This window comes from Pelodiscus sinensis, chromosome 2, assembly GCF_052426305.1.
Source record: "Pelodiscus sinensis isolate ZL-2025 chromosome 2, ASM5242630v1, whole genome shotgun sequence".
NCBI classification, from domain to species: Eukaryota; Metazoa; Chordata; order Testudines; family Trionychidae; genus Pelodiscus; species Pelodiscus sinensis.
This window is the reverse complement of record NC_143053.1, coordinates 74,443,916-74,465,123: the sequence shown is the minus strand read 5'-3', so window position 1 is coordinate 74,465,123 and position 21,208 is coordinate 74,443,916. Positions and strand designations below refer to the sequence as shown.

The following is a 21,208-nucleotide window of genomic DNA, read 5'->3' as shown; positions in this document are numbered from 1 at the left end:
CCTCACTGGTTAACCGTATCAGAAGGGCAGCAGCGTCTGAATATTTGCTCTGGCTTTTTAAAATTTCAGCACTAAGCAGCACACATCTCTCAGCCAGTATCATGTTCCTAAAAGGACAAAAAATTAATTACATACATTATAACAAAGGGTTTTTTTTAGAGTAAGCTGTAGAAAACCTTTAAATCTGACAAGAGCAGGCAAATTCTAGCTATGTAATGCCTGATTTAGTATATATTATTTTGTTATAGGTATGAATGATGCATACATCTGTTTTTACACTATTTTAATATGATAAAATAAATCCTTGTGACAAAAAAGTGTTAATCTAGATAATATTGATAAACATATTCCTGGATGAGAACTTCAGATGCATTTAAACCAAAGCTGTTACAATACTTTTTCCTTAGGAAACATCCCTGTAAAGGTCTTAAAATGAACTTTTGCAAAACAACTAAGTGGTCTTATGAACAGAATACAAGTTCAAGAACTAAGGAAACTAGATTTAGTTACGGCTCTGCCAATAATTTGTACTCTGCCAAGAACAAAGTGTTCACCTCAAAAAAGATATTTTGGCCTTGGAAAGGGTTCAGAAAAGGGCAACTAAAATCATCAGGGGTTTGAAACAGGCCCCATATGAGGATAGGCTAAAGCGACTGGGACTTTTCAGTTTGGAAAAGAGGAGACTGAAGAGGGATATGATAGAAGTATATAAAATCATGAGTGGTGGAGAGGGTGAATAAAGAAAAGTTATTAATTAGTTCCCATAATATAAGGACTAGAGGACACCAAATGAAATTAACAGGTAGCAGATTTAAAACTAATAAGTGAAAGTTCTTCTTCACACAGTGCATAGTCAACCTGTGGAACTCATTGCCAGAGGAGGCTGTGAAGGCTAGAACTGTAACAGAGTTTAAAGAGAAGCTAGATAAATTCATGGAGGTTAGGTCCATAAGAGGCTATTAGCCAGGGGGTAGGAATGGTGTCCCTGGCCTCTGTTTGTCAGAGGCTGGAGATGGACAGCATGAGAAATCGCTTGATCATTGTCTTCAGTCCACCTCCTTCGGGGCACCTGGCGCTGGCCACTGTCAGCAGACCGGCTACTGGGCTAGATGGACCTTTGGTCTGACCAAGTACGGCTATTCTTATGTACCAAGTCCACAACTATACTGGCACATAAGTTAACTGAAGTCTGAATAAATTCTAACTTAGAACACATTTGACTTCCTTGGTGCACTTGTAATAGGACTCCCAAAACAGGTTAGGCAAGTGATATTAAATTTGCACTACCTGTGCAGTAAAAGAAAGTTTAGACCATAGTATTAAATATGATCATTCACTAGAGGCAATGGAAGGTAAGCCACCACCTACTTGCAGATATCCCTATATGTTTGAATTGCTGTATCCATATAATGAGCAGGATATGGTCTAGGAGCCCCAGGCTGAAGAAAAGCTGATACTGCTGCCATTTCCTGCAGGACAAAATAAAAGTGTAATTTAATTCTGCGAAAAAAATGTTAACAGCCATAAAAAAATCTTTACCTGAACTAGCACATGGGTTCTGGAAGATTGGATGTTTAAACATCAGCACGCTATTTTAATGTAAGGTGACAATGAACTTGCTAGTATATTTGTCCAGATCACCAAGTATTTTGTCAACATCAAATCTTATAATTAAAGTAGAAAATACTATAATACTTAAAACTCTGTTAACCATTTTAAAGTGATTGAAAGAACTGTGCATATTAGCATAATTGTTTAAATGTAATGTATAGCAAAAGGAGGTTCTTCCTCAATATTAAGCTTTTTCCTAAATATTTATGTAACGAAAGTAATTATTCTCTACACAGAACTACTGCATATATTAAGGAATGTGATGTAACTGTCAGATATTGGTATCTACAAAAAATAGTTTCAAATATGAAAATATAGTCTAAAGGGTTGGGTTGGTTTTTTTTAATTTCAGGGCATTTTGTTTTGCTGTATATTATGTACAAGTGTTATGTCAAAAAGGTTACTATAACCAATGCACAGAATGGTTATATTATTGTAATATACCAACCAAGGCTCCAGCTGCATAAAGCATTGCTTGATCATTCAAAAAGTCTTTCTTTGCTGTATGATAGCAGCTATATGCCAATTCATAGTGTTGGACCAAGAAACACAAGTCAGCCATTTTCCTTATTTGAAGCTCTGGTGCTTCTGGGGGATACCTATAAATACACAAACAATTCATAATAAAAATACTGTTTACATTTTAAACACCAATATGCAGAACACACGCAAGATAGATGCCAACATAAAAAAGAAAAACTGAAACAAAGAGAAAAGACATTTCCTCCCACTCACCCTCAGCCTATTAGGAATCAGTCAGCTAGATGTTTTTCTTACTTCCATGTTTGCTCATTTTAGTACACAAAAGCCAATAACCTTATGGTTGTGGACTATATGAGATGTCCTTCAAATCTATTCCTTTACCAGCAGAACGGGATGGTCTACACCTAAAACTTAGGTCAATTTACTTACACCACTCAGGACTGTAAAATAAAAGTTGCACCCTATCTCAAAGTTAGGTCAACCTAAGCCCTACTTGTAGCTGCAGCTAGGTTGACAGAAGCATCCTACTGTTAAACTGACTACTGCCTCTCAAGGGAACAACCCTTTCTGTTGTTGTAGCAAGTTATATGTTGCAGATGTGCTGCTGTAGAACTTGTAGAGCAGATACAGCCTACGTCAACATCCAGGTCAAGGAAGTTTCTTTTATTCTATGAAGTTTATCCGAACAATTCAAAATGTTAAATACCTGTAACTACAGTTAATCACCAAGCTACAACAGAACTGTAATACCAAATGCCTTTATTCTGGCCTGGCAACAGAGACAGTAGAAGGAATGGCAGCTACCATCAATTCCCCATTGTTCAGCTATTGTAAGGTTGCACACCAGAGACTCCATAGCCTTTCATCCCCTACACCTGTCCTAACTACAGGCTACCACAGGGGTCGGCAACCCCTGACCCGCGGAGCCAATTTTCACTAGCACACAGTGGAAGCTCAGGCCCACTTCTCCTTCCCAAAAGCAGCAAGGAGCCCATTCTGCCACAGGAGCAGGTTTGCTGTGATTGGAGAAGGCAGCACTGGGGAGGAGGTGGCTGGGGCTGAGGTTCCTAAGCGGTGCAACCCCCTGTGAGCCGTCACAGCCACAGCTGGGCCCCCTGAAGTGCCTCTGATCTAGAAGACTCTCACTGGCCTGTACCCCCTTTACTCCTGCCTGGGTCACATGGCAGGGGCAGTGGCGATGGTCCAGGCGTGGCTGGAGCAAGCAGCAGTGCTGGCTCGGGTAAGTCTGGATCATGTCACCCACCACGTCAGCATACTAGGAGGGGCCACGTCACGCTGCGTGTCTTGGCCGACTCCAGGTGGCTCAGGTCCCTGAGCCCCACTCCACCCCTTAGCGGCCATGCCCCTGTCCTGGGCTTGCCTCCCCTCCCCGCCTGCAGACCTGGGGTCTGGGTATTGCCTGCAGGCAGCCGCTGCCCAGCTAGGGTTGCAGCACCGCTGGGCTGAAGGGGACTCAATCATGTAGCCCTGAGGGGCCAAGCCTCCTCCTCCCTGCCTGGACAGTGGACTCAGTGCGCAAGTGGCGCTGGTGCCTCTTCCTCACAGTGCACCCTTCACAAGAGGGCTGCCTTCCTGGAAGAGGCGGAGGGGGAGGAAATCAGAAAAGTGTAGGGCAGCAGGAACCCCAAAACCACGGAGTGTCAGGCTGGACACCTTGCTACAGGTCCTGAGAAGCACCAACCCCTGAAGGACATTTGGCAACATCCCAGCTCTAGTTCCAGCTTTCCCCTGTCTAAGTTCCACCTGCTGCTGCTCTCATGCAAAGTTTCTCAGCACCTGAGATCTCTGAATACTTTTCTGATTTCTCTCAGATCATATGACTGCAGCAGCAGCTCCTCCAGGGCTGGCCTGTGACCTCGTGGCCATGGCAGTTGCTGAAAGGGGGCGTGAAGCAGGTAAACATCCCCCCTTATACCCAGACCCCCATGCCCTAATTCCATCACTCACTCCCCTCCCTCTGCCAAGACTCCAAGCCTCCAGCTTGCTTCGACACCCTCCCTTGCTCTTACCCCCTCCCTCCTTGCCACACACTGCACCCTCCCCTTGCCCCTGTTCGTTCCACCTGGCTAGACACCCTACTCCCAAGCCTGCTTCTGCATCCTACCTCTCACCCAGACCTCTCAACCTCTCTCCTTCTGCACCCTACCTCCCTCTCACATCTTGCACCCCATCCCTATCCAACTCACTGGCAGCCCTGTCTCACACTGAACCCCGCATTTTTGTCCCTACCCCAGAGCCCAAGGGGGTCCATAAAATCCACTAAGTCCAGCACCCCAGAAAAGTAATTCTGGCCTATGGGGAAACCCTGAACCTTAGCTCTCCATGTCCCTTCCCCTCACCCCATGAGGCTGGAGCACCAAAGGAGTGAAGGTGTCGTTTGGGGCCCACATCAGTGAGAGCTGGGGGTTTTTGGAGAAGTTATTTTTTACTTTTCATTTGTGAGATCCCCAACTGATTTTTCTGTGGGTCAATGTCCCATGACCCCAAAAAGGTTCCCCACTCCTGCCATAAAGACAACACTGAAACCTTTTAAAACAAAAGGAAAAACTATGTAGCACTTTGAAGACTTACAAGATGGTTTATTAGGTGACGAGCTTTCATGGGCCAGACCCACTTCCTCAGATCATGACACTTTATGAATGGGCCTTAACAAAGATGCTAATTACCTTACCCATTACAAAGTTGGCTTCCCCATTTCATCACCCCGATTAGCCATTCATTGACTCAAATAGCTATTCCCTCCCTTCCTCTCCCTCACCCTACCTTCTGTACTAAATCTGATTTGTCAGTTTAATAATGTGTTCACGTTTTTCATTGTATTCCTTTGGCATTTATGGTCATGCCAAATCTCTTCCAGAATATGATCTGAGGAAGTGGGTTTGGCCCATGATAGCTCATCACCTATTAAACCATCTTGTTAGTCTTCAAAGTGCTACATAGTTTTTCCTTTTGTTTTAGCAAGATCAGACTAACACGGCTACCTCTCTATTACTATTGAAAACTTTGGTGTTGGGTATACATTAACATTTTACTTTATATAAAATGAAGTTGGATAAACTAACATGAGAAAGTTAAAATGCTTAATCTGTTTAATAATTTAAATTAAACTGTTCTCCCTAGTTGCAGCTGGTTCAGAAAATATGGTCATTATGCCCAGCCTGCTCCTGCACCCCCGCACGCACCCTTCGGTCACACAGATCCGTGAATAAGCTGACCCCTACGCTTTCATGAAAATCAAGTAAGTCTACCTCTTCAATTTTTGGCCAAAACTCAAAGAGGTGACATCATCAGGAAGTCCAGTCTCTTCTGCACCGTGTCTAATGCCATTCCCAGTCTTCTCAGTTTAAATATTGGCTTATTCTAGGTTTAGCTTTCATCCATATGCTTATAGGCATAAGCTAAACAATAACCAGTTTGAAAAAAAATGCATATGGCCATGCCAGTTTTTAAACCAATGCAAATTCTACTAAGGATAGAGGGATATGAAAGAGGTGTTCTGAGCAGCATCCACACACTGCCTGGCAGTAAAAATTCTAGTATACTCAAAGCTCCTTTCCCAATTTCAGGTCACAGACATTACTGGACAGCAAGGCTTTACACCACTCGTAACTGTCTGTGGCTAGTATGTTTGATCCTCTGGTAAAACTTACCAGCCCCAATATGAGTGTTAGAGGCAAATATATTTTGGGAGCGAGAATTAAGAGAAAATCTGGGAGAACCCAATGTGGCACAGGATTATCTTGGCAACAACATCAAGCTCTGTGGCTAAGGGCAATGCTTGTCCTTACATAATAGGCAGATTTCTTATTCTAGTGCTCAAAAGTTACTCTGGCTTACCTTATATATATTTTAAATCCAAAAACAAGGTGTATCAACATTCATGTTAGTCAAAGCCAGGCTTATGTCAGTTTAGTTTCCATGCTTATTAGGAACAAGTTTAAGATAAAATGGAATAAGATGTTTCCACTAAAACAACTACATGCACCAATGGATTCGAACCACTTTAACTAAATCAGCCTTTAAACTGTTTTAAGTTAAATCAGTGCAATTTTTTGATATGGCCATGGATAATCTAATTTCTCTTAAGACATGTTCCTCCCTCCTTGTGGCATGGAAATTTTTTGTAAAAACATTTTAATTAAAAAAAAAACAAAGTTTACATTAGTAAAACTAATTTGTTCTACAGCAAAACTAGACTTTAAAACTTCTCACACGCTCTTTTAATTCAGGTTAGGAAAAACATTTAAGACCAAATAAAATTCTGCTATGCTTTGTATTTACTAAAAATATATGAACTTGAGAAAAATCATCACAAACATTCATGTTACCAACATTTTGCTCAAGTCAGACTCAAACTTAGATCGTTCTAATTAGATAGCTCCTGAAATCATAAGTTACTCAAAACACAGTTTCGTATTTTCATTGAAACTTGAAAATGAAAGAAGAATTGTTTTACTTACAACAATCCAGATGTATTTTTCAGCTCATTTATACTTTTTTCTGGAACTTTACTGCCACTAAACCATTTTTTTGTTGCAGAAAATAGCGATCGACTCAAACCTTTCCTGGATATTAACTGGAAAAGAAAATTATAACAAGCCAATGATGTAACTGAATTAACTGCAACAAAGTACCGTATTTTCCGGCGTATAGGGCAACTGGGCGTATAAGACGACCCCCTATTTTTTTAATTAAAAGATAGGGTTTCATCTTATACCCCAGCGCCCCTCCGCCTCCTTTGCTCCCGGTGTCCCTGGTCTGCTGGAGATGGTCCCCAGCAGACCAGAGGCACCGGGAGCAAAGCCGCAGCAGCTTTGAAAGCCTCGGGGGAAGCCGGCAGCGAGGCATCCCAGGCGCGCCTGGGCTGCCCCCCCCGCCGGAGCTCCTCCGCGGCTTTGAAAGCCTCGGGGGAAGCCCCGGCGGCGGGGCAGCCCAGGCGCGCCTGGGATGTATACCCGGTGTACAAGACGACCCCCGATTTTTGGGGGATGTTTTTTAACATCAGAGGTCGTCTTGTACGCCGGAATATACGGTATGGATTCCTTTTGAATAGAAATAATAAAAATTGTCAGTACAGCCAGATACATCCAGAATATCAAAGCTGTATTGAGGTGAGGGTACATTGTTTTTAAACCTGTACAAAAACTGATATAGTGAAAGCAGTACAACCCTTCACATAGATGTACTTATACCAATATAAAAGGAAGTTACAACAGTACAGATTATTTTGTAAGACTAATTAAATTTTAGAAAACTTGTACCAATTTAATTATTTACCATCTTTTCTTGATTACTATATATTGGTTCCTTTATTGTGTTTAGTCCCCAACACAAGTTGAGAGGACACTTTCATATCTGGGTTAGGTTTGATTCCAGATTAGGTCTTAACTACATTAGGCTCTCAGGTAAAGTTTTTCCATCACTGTACAGTATGTAAAATGCTCTCGCAACTACTAGTGATTCTATATGCCATGTTCATTGATCAGCCCTGCTTTGAGCAAGGTTTTATGTTGCTGACTGCGGCTGCCTTTTCCAGACTAGTACACCCTCCTGTTGAGCTGTACCAGTGGGAAATATTTTTAAAACTTTTGAGAACTGGGGAGAAAGAGTTAGTTTGCTTGTTTGTTTTAAATGAAGTGAAGAGTGTTAGAGGCAAATATATTTAAATGAAGTAAACTTTTAACAGCCCTAAAAAGTTTGTTAATGTTGTTTTACAAATAAAATACACTTTTTAAATGCATGCCTTTGTCTGGTGATGCTAGGAAAAGGCCTGGAGACCACCAGATGTGACCTACTTAGGCTGCAACTGTATTGCTAAATGTCTGGGAGTACCTGGCAGATAAAATAGTACAGCTCAGGCAATTCCATAGTCATTTACATATATACATAGGCAGGGCCTGATGAACCGTGGCGAAAGCTGCTCGCCAGCCCCGCACTGAGCAAGAGCCGCATTGCGCATGTGCACGCCCTGGTAAACGGGGCACCAGGCTGAACCGGGAGAGGCATAAAGATCTTGCACAAAAAGGGTTTTTTGCACAAAAAGGAAACGTCCACACTGCTTGTTTTTGCGCAAAAACAGCTCAAATAGATTATGCAAATGAAGCATGACAATAAGCTAATCAGCATTTCATTTGCATACTCTCTGCTGGCAAAAGCCAGCAGTGTAGACATAGCCTAAGAGTTGAAACCTACATCCAGAGCAAAGCAAACAGGAAGGGGCACAATACTGTAGCCAGTCACAGATGAAAGTAAATGGTTTTGATCATCATTGCTAGTGAACATTCTTTTGCACTGAGAAGTCAAATATCTCAAGGCTGTGGAAAAAAAAAATCTCTGTGCTCTAAGAACATAAGAACGGCCGTACTGGGTCAGACCAATGGTCCACCTAGCCCAGTATCCTGTCTACTGACAGTGGCCAGCACCAGGTGCCCCAGAGAGGGTGGACCGAAGACAATGATCAAGCGATTTGTCTCCTGCCATCCCTCTCTAGCCTCTGACAAACAGAGGCCAAGGACACCATTTTATCCCCTGGCTAATAGCCTTTTATGGACCTAACCTCCATGAATTTATCCAGCTTCTCTTTAAACTCTATTATAGTCCTAGCCTTCACAGCCTCCTCTGGCAAGGAGTTCCACAGGTTGACAACACGCTGTGTGAAGAAGAACTTCCTTTTATTAGTTTTAAACCTGCTACCCATTAATTTAATTTGGTGTCCTCTAGTTCTTCTATTATGGGAACTAATAAATAACTTTTCTTTATCAGCCCTCTCCACACCACTCATGATTTTATAGACCTCTATCATATCCCCCTTCAGTCTCCTCTTTTCTAAACTGAAAAGTCCCAGTCTCTTTAGCCTCTCCTCATATGGGACCCGTTCCAAACCCCTAATCATTTTAGTTGCCCTTTTCTGAACCCTTTCCAAGGCCAAAATATATTTTTTGAGGTGAGGAGACCACATCTGTATACAGTATTCAAGATGTGGGCGTACCATAGTTTTATACAGGGGCAGTAAGATATTCTGGGTCTTATTTTCTATCCCTTTCCTAATAATTCCTAGCATCCTATTTGCCTTTTTGACCGCCGCTGCACTCTGAGTGGAATTTTTCAGAGAACTGTCCACGATAACTCCAAGATCTTTCCTGATTTGTTGTAGCCAAATTAGCCCCCATCATACTGTACATATAGTTGGGGTTATTTTTCCCAATGTGCATTACTTTACACTTATCCACATTAAATTTCATTTGCCATTTTGTTGCCCAATCACTCAGTTTGGTGAGATCTTCTTGAAGTCCCTCACAGTCTGCTTCTGTCTTGAATATCCTAAACAGTCTGGTATCATCTGCAAACTTTACTCACTGCTTACCCCTTTCTCCAGATCATTTATGAATGTTGAAAAGGATTGGTCCCAGGACTGACCCTTGGGGGACACCACTAGCTACCCCTCTCCAATCTGAAAATTTACCATTTATTCCTACCCTTTGTTTCCTGTCTTTTAACCAGTTCTCAATCCAAGAAAGGACCTTCCCTCTTATCCCATGGCCATGTAATTTACACAAGAGCCTTTGGTGAGGGACCTTGTCAAAGGCTTTCTGAAAATCCAAGTATACTATATCTACTGGATCCCCCTTGTCCGCATGTTTGTTAACCCCTTCAAAGAACTCTAACAGATTAGTAAGACAGGATTTCCCTTTACAGAAACCATGCTGACTTTTGTCCAACAAATTATGTTCTTCTACATGCTTCACAATTTTATTCTTTACTATTGTTTCGACTAATTTGCCCGGTACTGAAGTTAGACTTACCGGTCTGTAATTGCCAGGATCGCCTCTAAGAGCCCTTTTTAAATATTGGTGTCACGTTGGCTACCTTCCAGTCATTAGGTACGGAAGCAGATTTAAAGGATAGGTTACAAACCACAGATAATAGCTCAGCAATTTCCCATTTAAGTTCTTTTAGAACCCCTGGATGAATGCCATCCGGTCCCGGAGATTTGTTAACATTAAGTTTTTCTATTTGTTCCAAAACCTCCTCTAATGACACTTAAATCCGGGACAGTTCCTCAGATTCATCACCCACAAAGCACGGTGCAGATTCAGGAATCTCCCCAACGTCCTCAGCCGTGAAGACTGAAGCAAAGAAATCATTTAGTTTCTCCGCAATGGCTTTATCGTCCTTGATTGCTCCTTTTATAGCTCGATCATCTAGGGGACCCACAGGCTTTTTAGCAGGCTTCCTGCTTCTAATGTACTTAAACATTTTGTTATTTCTTTTTGAGTTTTTGGCTAGCTGTTCCTCAAAGTCTTTTTTTGCTTTTCTTATTACATGTTTACACTTGATGTGACAGTGTTTATGTTCCTTTCTATTTATCTCACTAGGACTGGACTTCCACTTCTTAAAAGATACCTTTTTGTCCCTCACTGCTTCTTTTACATGGTGGTTAAGCCACGGTGACTCTTTTTTAGGTCTCTTGCTATGTTTTTTAATTTGGGGTATACATTTAAGTTGGGCCTCTATTATGGTATCTTTAAAAAGTTTCCATGCAGCTTTCAGGGATTTGGCTCTAGTCACTGTGCCTTTTAATTTCTGTTTAACTAACCTCCTCATTTTTGCGTAATTCCCCTTTTTGAAATTTAATGCCAGGGTACTGGACTGCTGAGGTGTTCTTCCCACCACAGGAATGTTGAATGTTATTATATTATGGTCACTATTCCCAAGCGGTCCTGTAACGGTTATATCCTGGACCTGATCCTGCACTCCACCCAGGACTAAATCGAGAATTGCCTCTCCCCTTGTAGGTTCCTGCACTAGCTGCTCCAAGAAGCAGTCATTTAAGCCATTGAGAAATTTTATCTCCACTTCTCTTCCTGAGGTGACATGTATCCAGTCAATATGGGGGTAATTAAAATCCCCCATTATTATAGAGTTCTCTATTTTGGTAGCCTCTCTAATCTCCCTCAGCATTTCTATGTCAGTATCGCTGTCCTGGTCAGGTGGTCGGTAATATATCCCTACTGCTAATTTCTTATTATTGGAGCATGGAATTTCTATCCATAGCGATTCTATGGAACATGTTGATTCACTTAATATTTTTATTTCATTTGATTCTACATTCTCTCACATACAGTGCCACTCCGCCACCCACCCGGCCTGCTCTATCCTTTCTATATATTTTATATCCCGGTATGATCGTGCCCCACAGATTTTCCTCATTCCACCAGGTTTCCGTGATGCCTATTATGTCTATCTCCTCATTTAATACGAGGTACTCTAGTTCACCCAGCTTATTAGTCAGACTCCTAGCATTTGTGTACAAGCACTTTAAAAATTTGCCACTGGTTATTTGTCTGCCCTTCCCTGATGCATTGGATTCCTTTGTATGCAGTTGTTTGTCAGCTCTGGCCAATGGTTTGCCCTCTCCCCTCCTCTCTTTCTGACTACAGCTTAGAGATTCTCTATCAACGGATTCTCCTCTAAGAGAAGTCTCTCTCCGATTTACGTGCATCTCCGCACCAATCGGCTTTCCCCCATCTCTTAGTTTAAAAACTGCTCTACGGCCTTATTAATGTTTAGTGCATCTGAAGTACTTCAACACGCATTATACCCTTGAAAGTGGAAAAGAAGTTACTGGCTTCGCTAAATTAACTACATTATGTTACATCTATGATATCACCAAAATGCTGGTGTACAAATAGATGTGTTAACATGATGTTACAAGTTTTTGTGATTTAGTTTTGGGTAATGTTAGATGAGCAAACTAGTATGTTTCCAAAAATTAGATGAAGTGTTTTTAACCTAAAGAGCTGAACTATTGGAAGTTATAGGTTAAAGATTAAAATGCCTACTTTTATTACTGTATATTTGAAAAAGTATCAAACACTAAAATTACCATAAAACATAAAAGTGATGATTTTTCATATCCATGCATTAATTATACATACCAGCCAATGAAAAATCAAATTTGATGCGGACATAAGACTGAGTAATCAAAATATTTGACAATAATTAATAGATATGGAAGGACGTAAACCTATTTTAGATTAAAAGTCTTTTGGATGATCAGATCCATGCTACAACTGATTCCGCTCGCCACATTAAATAGACAAAAATTTCAACGACTTACCTGATCATTAAGCTGTCGAATTGTTTTCTCTATATGTGGCAAAAGACCCCTAAATGTGAACTCCTGTATAAATTGTCTAATTCGATCATGATCTGTGAGTGTTAAACATGTACCATGAGGAGTCCCAGAACTTGTCTTCTTTAACTCATGCAGTGATGCCGTATTCTTTATGTAATCAGTGCCATCAAAACTGCTACTAGTATCACTGAGATGATCCAGTTGGAGGGGGTGAGCCTTAAAGTTATTTGATAAACCATCTACTGAAAAATAAAAGGTTCTATTTCACTAGTTGTACATTCAGTTATTTCCTGAAAACAAAAATTTAGATTTTAAGTCATCTTTACAAGCTTATGTTCTAGCCTGTCACACATATGATCACTAACTTCCCTTACCCAAATCTTCATTAAATGCATGTGTATGGTAAGTTATTCAAGTAATCTATTAGTTGTGCCAAACTGTAAAATGGAAGCTTCTCTCCTAAACCTGGACTGACCAGACTGTCAATAGAGCACATAGCACCAAGACCTAGAATCCTCTTGAAAGCTCTGACCATGATGGGAGAGGCACAGAGGGAGAAGCAAAGTGATTTAAGAACACACAAATGTCCTCACTGAGTCAAGGCCATCTAGCCCAGTGCCCTGTCTTTTGACAGTGGCCAATGTCAGATGCTTCAGAAGAAGCAAACAGAACAATCAGGCTACATCTACATTGCAGGCTTTTTGCACAAGAACAGCCATTCTTGTGAAAAAACTTGCAGAGCATCTACACTGCACGCGTGTTCTTGTGCAAGTTCATTTACAGTACAGAATCGGAAAACAGGGCTTCTTCCGGAAGAGTTATTCCTCTCCCCACGAGGAATAAGCCCTCTTCCGCAAGAGCTCTTCCAGAAGAAGGCAGTGTAGACAGGCAACATGAATTTCTTGTGCAAGAAATCCCTATGGCTAAAATGGCCATTAGAGCTTTCTTGCGCAAGAGAGCATCCACACTGCCATGGACGCCCTTGTGCAAAAGCACATCTCTTGCACAAAAGCAAATGGCAGTGTGGACGCGCTCTTGTGGAAGGTCTTTTGCACAAGAACTCTTGTGCAAAACAGTTCTTGTCCAAGAAGCCTGCACTGTAGACGTAGCCTTATTGAATGATCCAGCTTTAAAGCCAGTTCCCCCCCAAACACCAGCTCCCATGGAAACACTTGTGCTCCTTCCCCCACCGCCCCCACCCCGACCCCCCCTGCTGCTTCCCACAGAGGCAGCAGCGTGGGGAGAGGGGAGCTGGTGCTAGGGGAGAGCCACCTTAAGGCTCACCACGAGCAGCAGCTCCTACCTCCCTCCCCCCACACACACACGTAAACATATAATCACTACAAATCCAATGGTTACACATTTATACAAATATGCATTAGTTAACATCTCATGACACCATAATGTCAGACCTTGTCATAATGTAATCTTCCAGGTGTTACTTTGTATTTAAACATTACAATGCAATAAATTTTCCAAGAAAGAATTCCAATTTTAGTTTGTGGATTGCCAAAATTGTGTCATACTCCTAGAATAAACTTAATTACATGCTTACAATAATTTTTGTTCAAAATGTTAGTGTTAAAAGTTACAAAAATACCTCTGATGTCATTATCTAAGCCATCTGATATTAAGTGGTCAGCATTCTTATTCGCAATTACTGTACATGGACCATCTTCATAAGATTCCTACCAGGAAAAACAAAGAATATTAGCAGAGTTAGTTTTTAAAAAGCCGATTTCAAATCATTAGTATTTCCTGCCAATTCTCCCCTTGGAAGTTTGATTATTCAGCTACTACATTTTAGGAAGCGGTATCAAATCATATTTTAAAATCAATGTTCCTCTAAGTAGTTAGCTTTCAACCACTAACTCATAGCTTTGAAAAATTGCCTTGAAGTATGAAAAAAGTCAGAGAATCCGAGACAGATGAGAAGTTCAGAAAAGGTTCAAGTTCATGACAGCTGGATCACTTGAAGTTAGTTCATTAGAAAAAAAGCAGCACATTTTACAGACTTCTACATCAAATAGAGGAAGTAGGAACAACTTCAGCCTTCAGTGACAGAACCAGAGTAGCTTTAACAACAATTCTATTACATTTCAGGTGACACCGTATATTTAGCAGAAATGGGGGAGGGACTCCCCAAATAGACGAGTGAAATACTTTCTATCAGTGAAGATTCAGCTGGGGAAAAAAAAAGGTGAGTTAATCCCCAAATGAGAGAACAGTACAGGGACACTTCTGCATTAGAGGTTCTCTGGCTGTCAGATCTGTATTTCAGGTGTCTGAGGAAGAGAATGTTAAATACCTCAGAGACCGACATGCACCACTATTAAAAGTCCAGACATCAAAAGCAGATAGATACTATCAAACTGGCTGCAAGACTTCAGCACTTAAGAAGCACTTTGTTTCCTCTTGGTCTTTTTGTTCACTCTTTTCCTACACTTCCAAAAATCTTAACTGAGGGGAAGAAAACTACCCTGAAGAAACTTCCAGAAAATAATAATGAAGAAAATGCTTGTGCTGTTAACTACTTGGAGGGCAAAATAACTGGAGAAACTTACAAAAGTGTACAGATGATTTCTCTTGGTGTTCAAGGATTCTACCACTCCAATAATCAATTTTACATATTTAAATGGCATGTAAGCATAAGTCCTATGAATGAAGAGCTCTCAGAAACAAAATTAGTTGGAAAATCAATCTTATTCTATTTTCAAGTTTGGGAATACTCTGGTGAATGATTAATCATGGCACTATTATAGACTATGAATAGACAGCCGTGATAAAATTGCAGAAATAAAAAAGTTAGCCAACGTGATTACAATAGTTATTGCAGTGTAGGTTTCAAATATCTGTTAACACATACCGGATTTTGGATACTGTTTTTCTGGAGATATTGACTCCAAGGATCTGGTATCTGTTCATCTGCTCCTCTGTTAGATCCTCGAGAATTTATTTTAAGTAAATAGCAACCCTGAGTTCCATATCTCTGCTTCATTTCTTCATATACTGAGTCAGCTCTGAAACGAAATAACAAATAAAGTCAGGTTGTCTCAAACTGGAATTAGCTTTCTTGCAGAACTTTAAAAATAGTTTTCATGGACTTCCTGCCAGACAAAAGTTGTGGAGCAAGACTAATTTACAAATTTTCTACTGTATTTCTGCCACAGATTGCTTGCAAATCTCACACCAACATCTACAAAATTCCTCCTATCAGCTATGTCTTCTATTACCACTCTAGGTACACTTTATATAAACTCCAGTGCAGAAACTGTTTACCCCAGGTGGTGTGCAAAGAGAAACTGACTAGTTGTAACTGCTACTATTTGCTTACTTAGTTTCTATATTCTATAGAATAAGCAGTATAAGAATAAGGTGGGAAAAAGGAAGGCAACAAGAAAAGGTAGAAGCTAGAGAGGAGATCAGACAACAACAGATTAAAAGAAACAAGCAGGGATACTGTTATCTCAGTCCTATTACTTGCACTCCTATTGACCTGTGGACAAATGTAGTAGCAAACTACCAAATGCATTATGGTAGCCCATTAGATTACAATACAAAACCATTCGTTTATGATAAAGCATTTAATGAGGAATAGCTGCAAAACAAAGACAGAGGTGGGGCTCATATCACCTTAACAATGGAAACATCTCCTTTTTCCATAGTACCACTCTAACCAACACCTTTAATCTCTCAAAATTAGAGACACTAACTAATTAGGCTTTTTTTCCTTCGAAAACATGCTGGTCTACAATATAGCAAAAGGCAGTCAAGTTAAATAAAAAAGGTAACAGGTTTCAATACAAGATGCAGACAATTAAGACAATTCATTTTAGAAATTGAAGATGCTAGATAATGCCTACTTTGTAACACCAGAATTGGGTATTTTAGTATGTGCATATTAAATACACAATGAAGTTTGAGAGAAAATATTAACTAAGTAAATATGCCTAGACATCAGTCTCAGTACTGGTTAATCATATTAATACAGGCAACTGAATATTCTGTGCACATGCACACAGATTAATGTATAGTCAGCATTTCAGCAAAAAAAGCATTTTTTGAATATTCAATAAATTCATAAGGTAAAAGATAAAATCTAACCTTTGTTCCTCTCCTGCACTTACATCATGCAGCAATACATAATATTTGAGTGTGTTTGGTGTAAACCATTTTGGATATGCATATTCACTGCTGTGCTGAATTCTGTGCTGTTCTTGTGATAGCTTCAGAAATTGCTCCACAGGTTCAGTTTCACCAGAAGAAACTACAAGCATACCTGAATTCACGTTGAGGATATGATCGTATCACAAATGCAAAGAACAATCAATTCACGATGATAAAGCCAACTTGCTTTACTACATTTAAAGTTGCATCTATATATACTAAAAACTTCGTTAGCAGGGGTTCCAGTCAGTCAAATATTCTAGTTAACTAAGAGTTCTGAGTGAGGAGCTGCAGGGATGGGACCAATTGGCTGAAGTTCTCAGACAACAGCCAGAGTCAGTACTAAGGATGTTAAGAAGCGGGTAACTGACTAATTGTGTAGCCCACACAATTTGCATTAACTACATGATTAGCCAATAAGGGGAGGTGGGTTCCAGGAGCTTACCTCCAGGTGGCTCCTACTACATTTAAAAAGGCAGAGAGGCAGTGGGTGTAGGTCCACCCCCCCGCGCCTCTACCTCTCCTGCTCAGAACACTGCGGAGAGTGCGCTGGGGGGAGCCAGCTTTTAAGCCAGGCCTGCACAACTAGGAAAGCAGCAAGGGCCATATTACTCCAAAGGAAACAGCTGCAGGCCACAAGGGTAGGTTTGGAGGGGAAGGGTGATACTTTATTAAGAATGTTTCAATTAAAACAGGCCTGCACAACATATGACTCCCAATGCCCTTACCCTTTCCTCTCCCAGCAGCACCTTGTCCCCCCTTCCACTGACACCTCCCCTCCTGCCCTTTTCCTCATTGTCTCCACTTGGCCTCCTGGCATTTCTCTCTCCTGCACCCAGCCCCTTGGTGCCTTCCCCTTTCTCCTCACCTGCCTCCCTCTCCTCAGCACAAGCCCCTTCCCCTCCCCTACCTGGCTTCTGCCTTCCAGTTTGTGGGGCTGCTGGAGCCTTTTTGAATCCAGCAGTTGCCAGCCATGATGTCACGATGCACGCAGGCAGCCCAGCGGTGATAATCGCTGAACTTCCCCCTCCCCGGCGGTGCTCTGCTCCTCCGCCCAGTCGGCGGATCAGATGGGGCCACGCCGCCCGTAGTCGTCATGGGCCGCACAGTGAGCCCCTGCAGGCCGCATGTTGTGCAGACCTGTTTTAAGCCATCTTCCCCCCCAGCACTGGTTCTTGCTCCCTCTCACCCTGCTGCCTCTGATACAGAGGATGGGGGAGCAAGTAGCGATTTGACTACTCAACTAGTCATTTACTAGTCACTTACCTTCCTAGTCAGAGCATGGAGCCCTCGTGGCTGTTCCTACACCCAGCAGCAGAGATACGTTATAGATTCTGGGGAGTCATGCAGAGCCAGGCAGGGAGGCTGCTATTCCCACACCAACCAAACTATCAATCAAACTTTCAATGAAGATCAGAAACGCCAGTTTACAGAGCTTTCCAGTTGTCACAGGGCTTTCAGCTTTTATTGTGAATGGTCGTGTAATTGCCCATTTTGATGCTGCAAAAAAGTATTTGCAACAAATTTTGCCAAGTAACTTAAACAAGTACATACAGGCAGTCCCCGGGTTACATGGATCCGACTTACATCGGATTTACAAACGGGGTGAGGCAACCCCGCACTAGCTGCTTCCTCCCAGCAGACCAGGGAGACGCAAAGCTAGCGCTCCCCCCAGCAGACCAGGGAGACGCGGAGCGGCTTTTCTCACCAGACACCTCAGCTTGAGAATAAAGGACTGAGGGAAGTGAGGTGTGGGAGAATAAAACTGAGCTCTGGAGAAATGTTTGGCTAGAGTTTCCCCTACAATATGTACCAGTTCCGACTTACATACAAATTCAACTTAAGAACAAACCTACAGTCCCTATCTTGTACGTAACTCGGGGACTGCCTGTATTTATAAATGTTAAGATGTCAGCTACACATCACTGGTAAATTATAATGCTAGACTTAAGATTTTAATTAGTGTAGAATTTATTCTTTAATATCTGTATAAAAAAATTGGCAGGAGCTTAAATCTGTCTAACGTATGAGTTTTTGAAATAGCATCCAGATGCCACTTATTAATTTAAATATGTAAAGAAAATAACCTAATCACTAGTATTTTGAAGAAACAATCAGTTCACAAGTAAAGACATCAAGAGATTAAAGTAAACATTTGTTTGTCCATATGCATGGCATAGTAACTGAACTATATTCCAAAGGAACATGTGCGTTTTACAAGGATAAGAATGAGAAAGGAAGGGGAAAAAAAAAGCTTGCTTAAAAAAATTGCCTCGTGTCCCAATGCCAGTCTTACTAAACATACCACGGAATCCTAAACAATTTTTTTTTTTGCAGGAACCCTAAAGTTGTATCTAAACATAGTGTCTGATTTTCAGAAGTGTTATATTTTAAGAGCTTAATTTTCTACCTTAATTTTGAAAATATTTGCTTCTGTTTCCTATACTATTGATCCAGCTTTAAGCTGACAACTTGAAAGAGTATCTGGAACTTTCAAATTTTAATAAGGGCTATATAAACCATAAAGATGAAGTTACGGTGTCCCACTATTTTCAATACTAATGCCTTTTATGTGGGGCTATTTTGGGGGTGGGGAGAAAACAAGATTTTGTGATTTTTTTTTTTTTTAACAGAATCATGCAACACTTCTACAGTTTTGAACTTCTTGCCTTTTGCCAAAGAAAGAATAAATTCTACACTAATTAAAATCTCTTTGCTGGCATAAGTACATGTAAAAAATGGTTTCCAAGCCACTTACAGACATTTAAAAAGTGATGTCAGAAATCACCATAGAATTCTCAATGCCTATCCTGTTTGGTTTTGTATTAGTTTTGGTTTGAATGGGAATTAAGATAAACATAGATTTTGGACTTTATCCCATGAAGTCTGAATTTGTTTAATAGTGCAGCATAAAATCAAATTGGACAGTGAATATATCCCAATCTTTTGTAACATCTCAGTTTCATAAAGGTATACTGGCAATAAGTAGGGATGTAAAAGTCATTTAAAAAGGTAACTGTGTAACTGCTAAAAGTCTTAGCCTAGCTTTATACTGCAGAGCCCCGCTCCTGAGGACAGCACTTGACTGCATGCTCTGTAGCCAGCACCCTGGGAGTGGGACAGCAACCCCTGCCAACCCCACTCCCCAGAAGTCACAGAATGTAACCTGTGGCAGGGGACTAGGCCAGGCCAGGCCCATTATAGTCAGGAGAAGCCTCTATGGGTCCCACAGGGCTGAAGCAGTCCCCTGCCCAGGGCTGGCAGGTTGCTTTGAACTTACCCAACACCCTCCCCCCCCAAACACCTTATGTACCAGGTTCCTGCAATCATTTCAGCTGTAACATTCTACCTCATTTACTTTTAGAGCGCCATAGCCTATATTTAAGACTTGAAGGATACATGCTACATAGTGGTTTAGGAATTCATGATCTGATGCAGGCATGGACTGAAGAAAGCTCTCTCTGTAAGACTCAAACCATGGCGTAGTAGCTGCAAGATACAAAATGTATTTAAAGTCTTAATGAAAATATAAAGGAAGAAAGAAATTGCGAAGTTATGTTATTTCAGACAATAAATAGAGTAATAGATTAACACATCTGTCCTCTTCTATTTCTAAACCATATTTAACTTGAGGCAAGTATTTTTTAACATCAACATAATTCGTATTTTCAGATTTTGTTGACTCAATCAAGACTCCAATAACCTCTCTTCAGCATGAGTTATAGTCAAGACTTGGATTCACTCAGCACAAGTACTCACAGAGATGCCTAAATCAGAATTAGGAAAACTACTATAGCCATCTTCCATAGAATTCAAAGCCAAACTGATTTTAGATTATATAGAGGGGAACTAAGATTACTGAATCCTTTTCTGAAGTTTTTCCAAACATTGTGACTTAAGTTTAAGTATCCCTGAAAACTTTCACACATACCACCTAGGTGTCAGATCATGGACCTGGAAGCCAAGAATTTTTGAGTTCTAAACCTAGCTCAACCATTGACTCACTGAGCATGTAAATTAATACCTTCGCCATTATTATGCTCCACATTTTCAGCCCTTGAAATATTTACTGACCTTTCCTGGGAGACAAGCAAGGATTATTCTTGCAGTAAAGAGGAGAAGTTGAACCAATCTATTTCTGGACATAATTATGCAGTACAATAAATTCTAAATTAGAGCACAGAGCAAAGAAAAACTGCCATTTCTAAATCAGAAAAAAAACCACTGTCCTAGGAGTAAGGAAATACACGGACAGTAGGGGGAAAAAAATCATGAAAATAAGAAAACTGTTACATTTTAATTACGTTGGCTAGAATGGAGAAAAATTCATTTCCAGCTGCAGCTTCAAGAGTATGGTTGCAGTAATTTATAAAGTTTTGAAATACTCACAATTTCAAATACTTGGTAGCCTTTATACAGGGATAATGACGAAGTGAACTCTTTCAGTGTTTCTCAAACTTTTCAACCTCTGAACACAAGAAAATAGGAACTTTCCCCACTCCTATTTAGGCATAGATGAAGGGATAATTACCACCTCCCTGGACTTGTTCACAAGCCCTGGGTTGAGAACTCATGCTGTATGCACAGCAAGAACAAATTTATTTCTATGGAGATAGAATTTAAAAAAGGATAATAATCAAATACCTACAAGTATTAAAAAGGAATTTCTTAAATTCTGTAAATGGAGTTAAAAGAATCTAAAGTCTTATTCAATCAGATAATGTCAGAATACCACAGCAATTTTCAGCAGTTACAAAAGCCCAAAGAAATTACTTTACTTGAGAACAC

The 21,208-nt window shown here is 40.8% G+C and overlaps 1 protein-coding gene across 9 annotated transcripts in view; it reads right to left on the bottom strand.

The window, feature by feature from the left end:
* Positions 1 to 21,208, bottom strand: part of TRAPPC8 (trafficking protein particle complex subunit 8) — a 102,777-nt gene that overhangs the window by 52,265 nt on the left and 29,304 nt on the right. For 5 of the 9 annotated variants that reach the window (XM_014568782.3, XM_075920768.2, XM_075920769.2 and 2 more), the window contains 9 exons: positions 19,820 to 19,909; positions 16,358 to 16,532; positions 15,120 to 15,273; positions 13,854 to 13,941; positions 12,236 to 12,495; positions 6,576 to 6,691; positions 2,060 to 2,210; positions 1,369 to 1,469; positions 2 to 107 (listed from right to left, as the gene is read on the bottom strand). In XM_014568782.3, the coding sequence (XP_014424268.3) occupies positions 2 to 107; positions 1,369 to 1,469; positions 2,060 to 2,210; positions 6,576 to 6,691; positions 12,236 to 12,495; positions 13,854 to 13,941; positions 15,120 to 15,273; positions 16,358 to 16,532; positions 19,820 to 19,909 (1,241 nt within the window). The remainder of the gene's footprint in view (position 1; positions 108 to 1,368; positions 1,470 to 2,059; positions 2,211 to 6,575; positions 6,692 to 12,235; positions 12,496 to 13,853; positions 13,942 to 15,119; positions 15,274 to 16,357; positions 16,533 to 19,819; positions 19,910 to 21,208) is intronic. The other 4 variants (XM_075920773.2, XM_075920767.2, XM_075920772.2 and 1 more) reach the window with 1 other exon arrangement.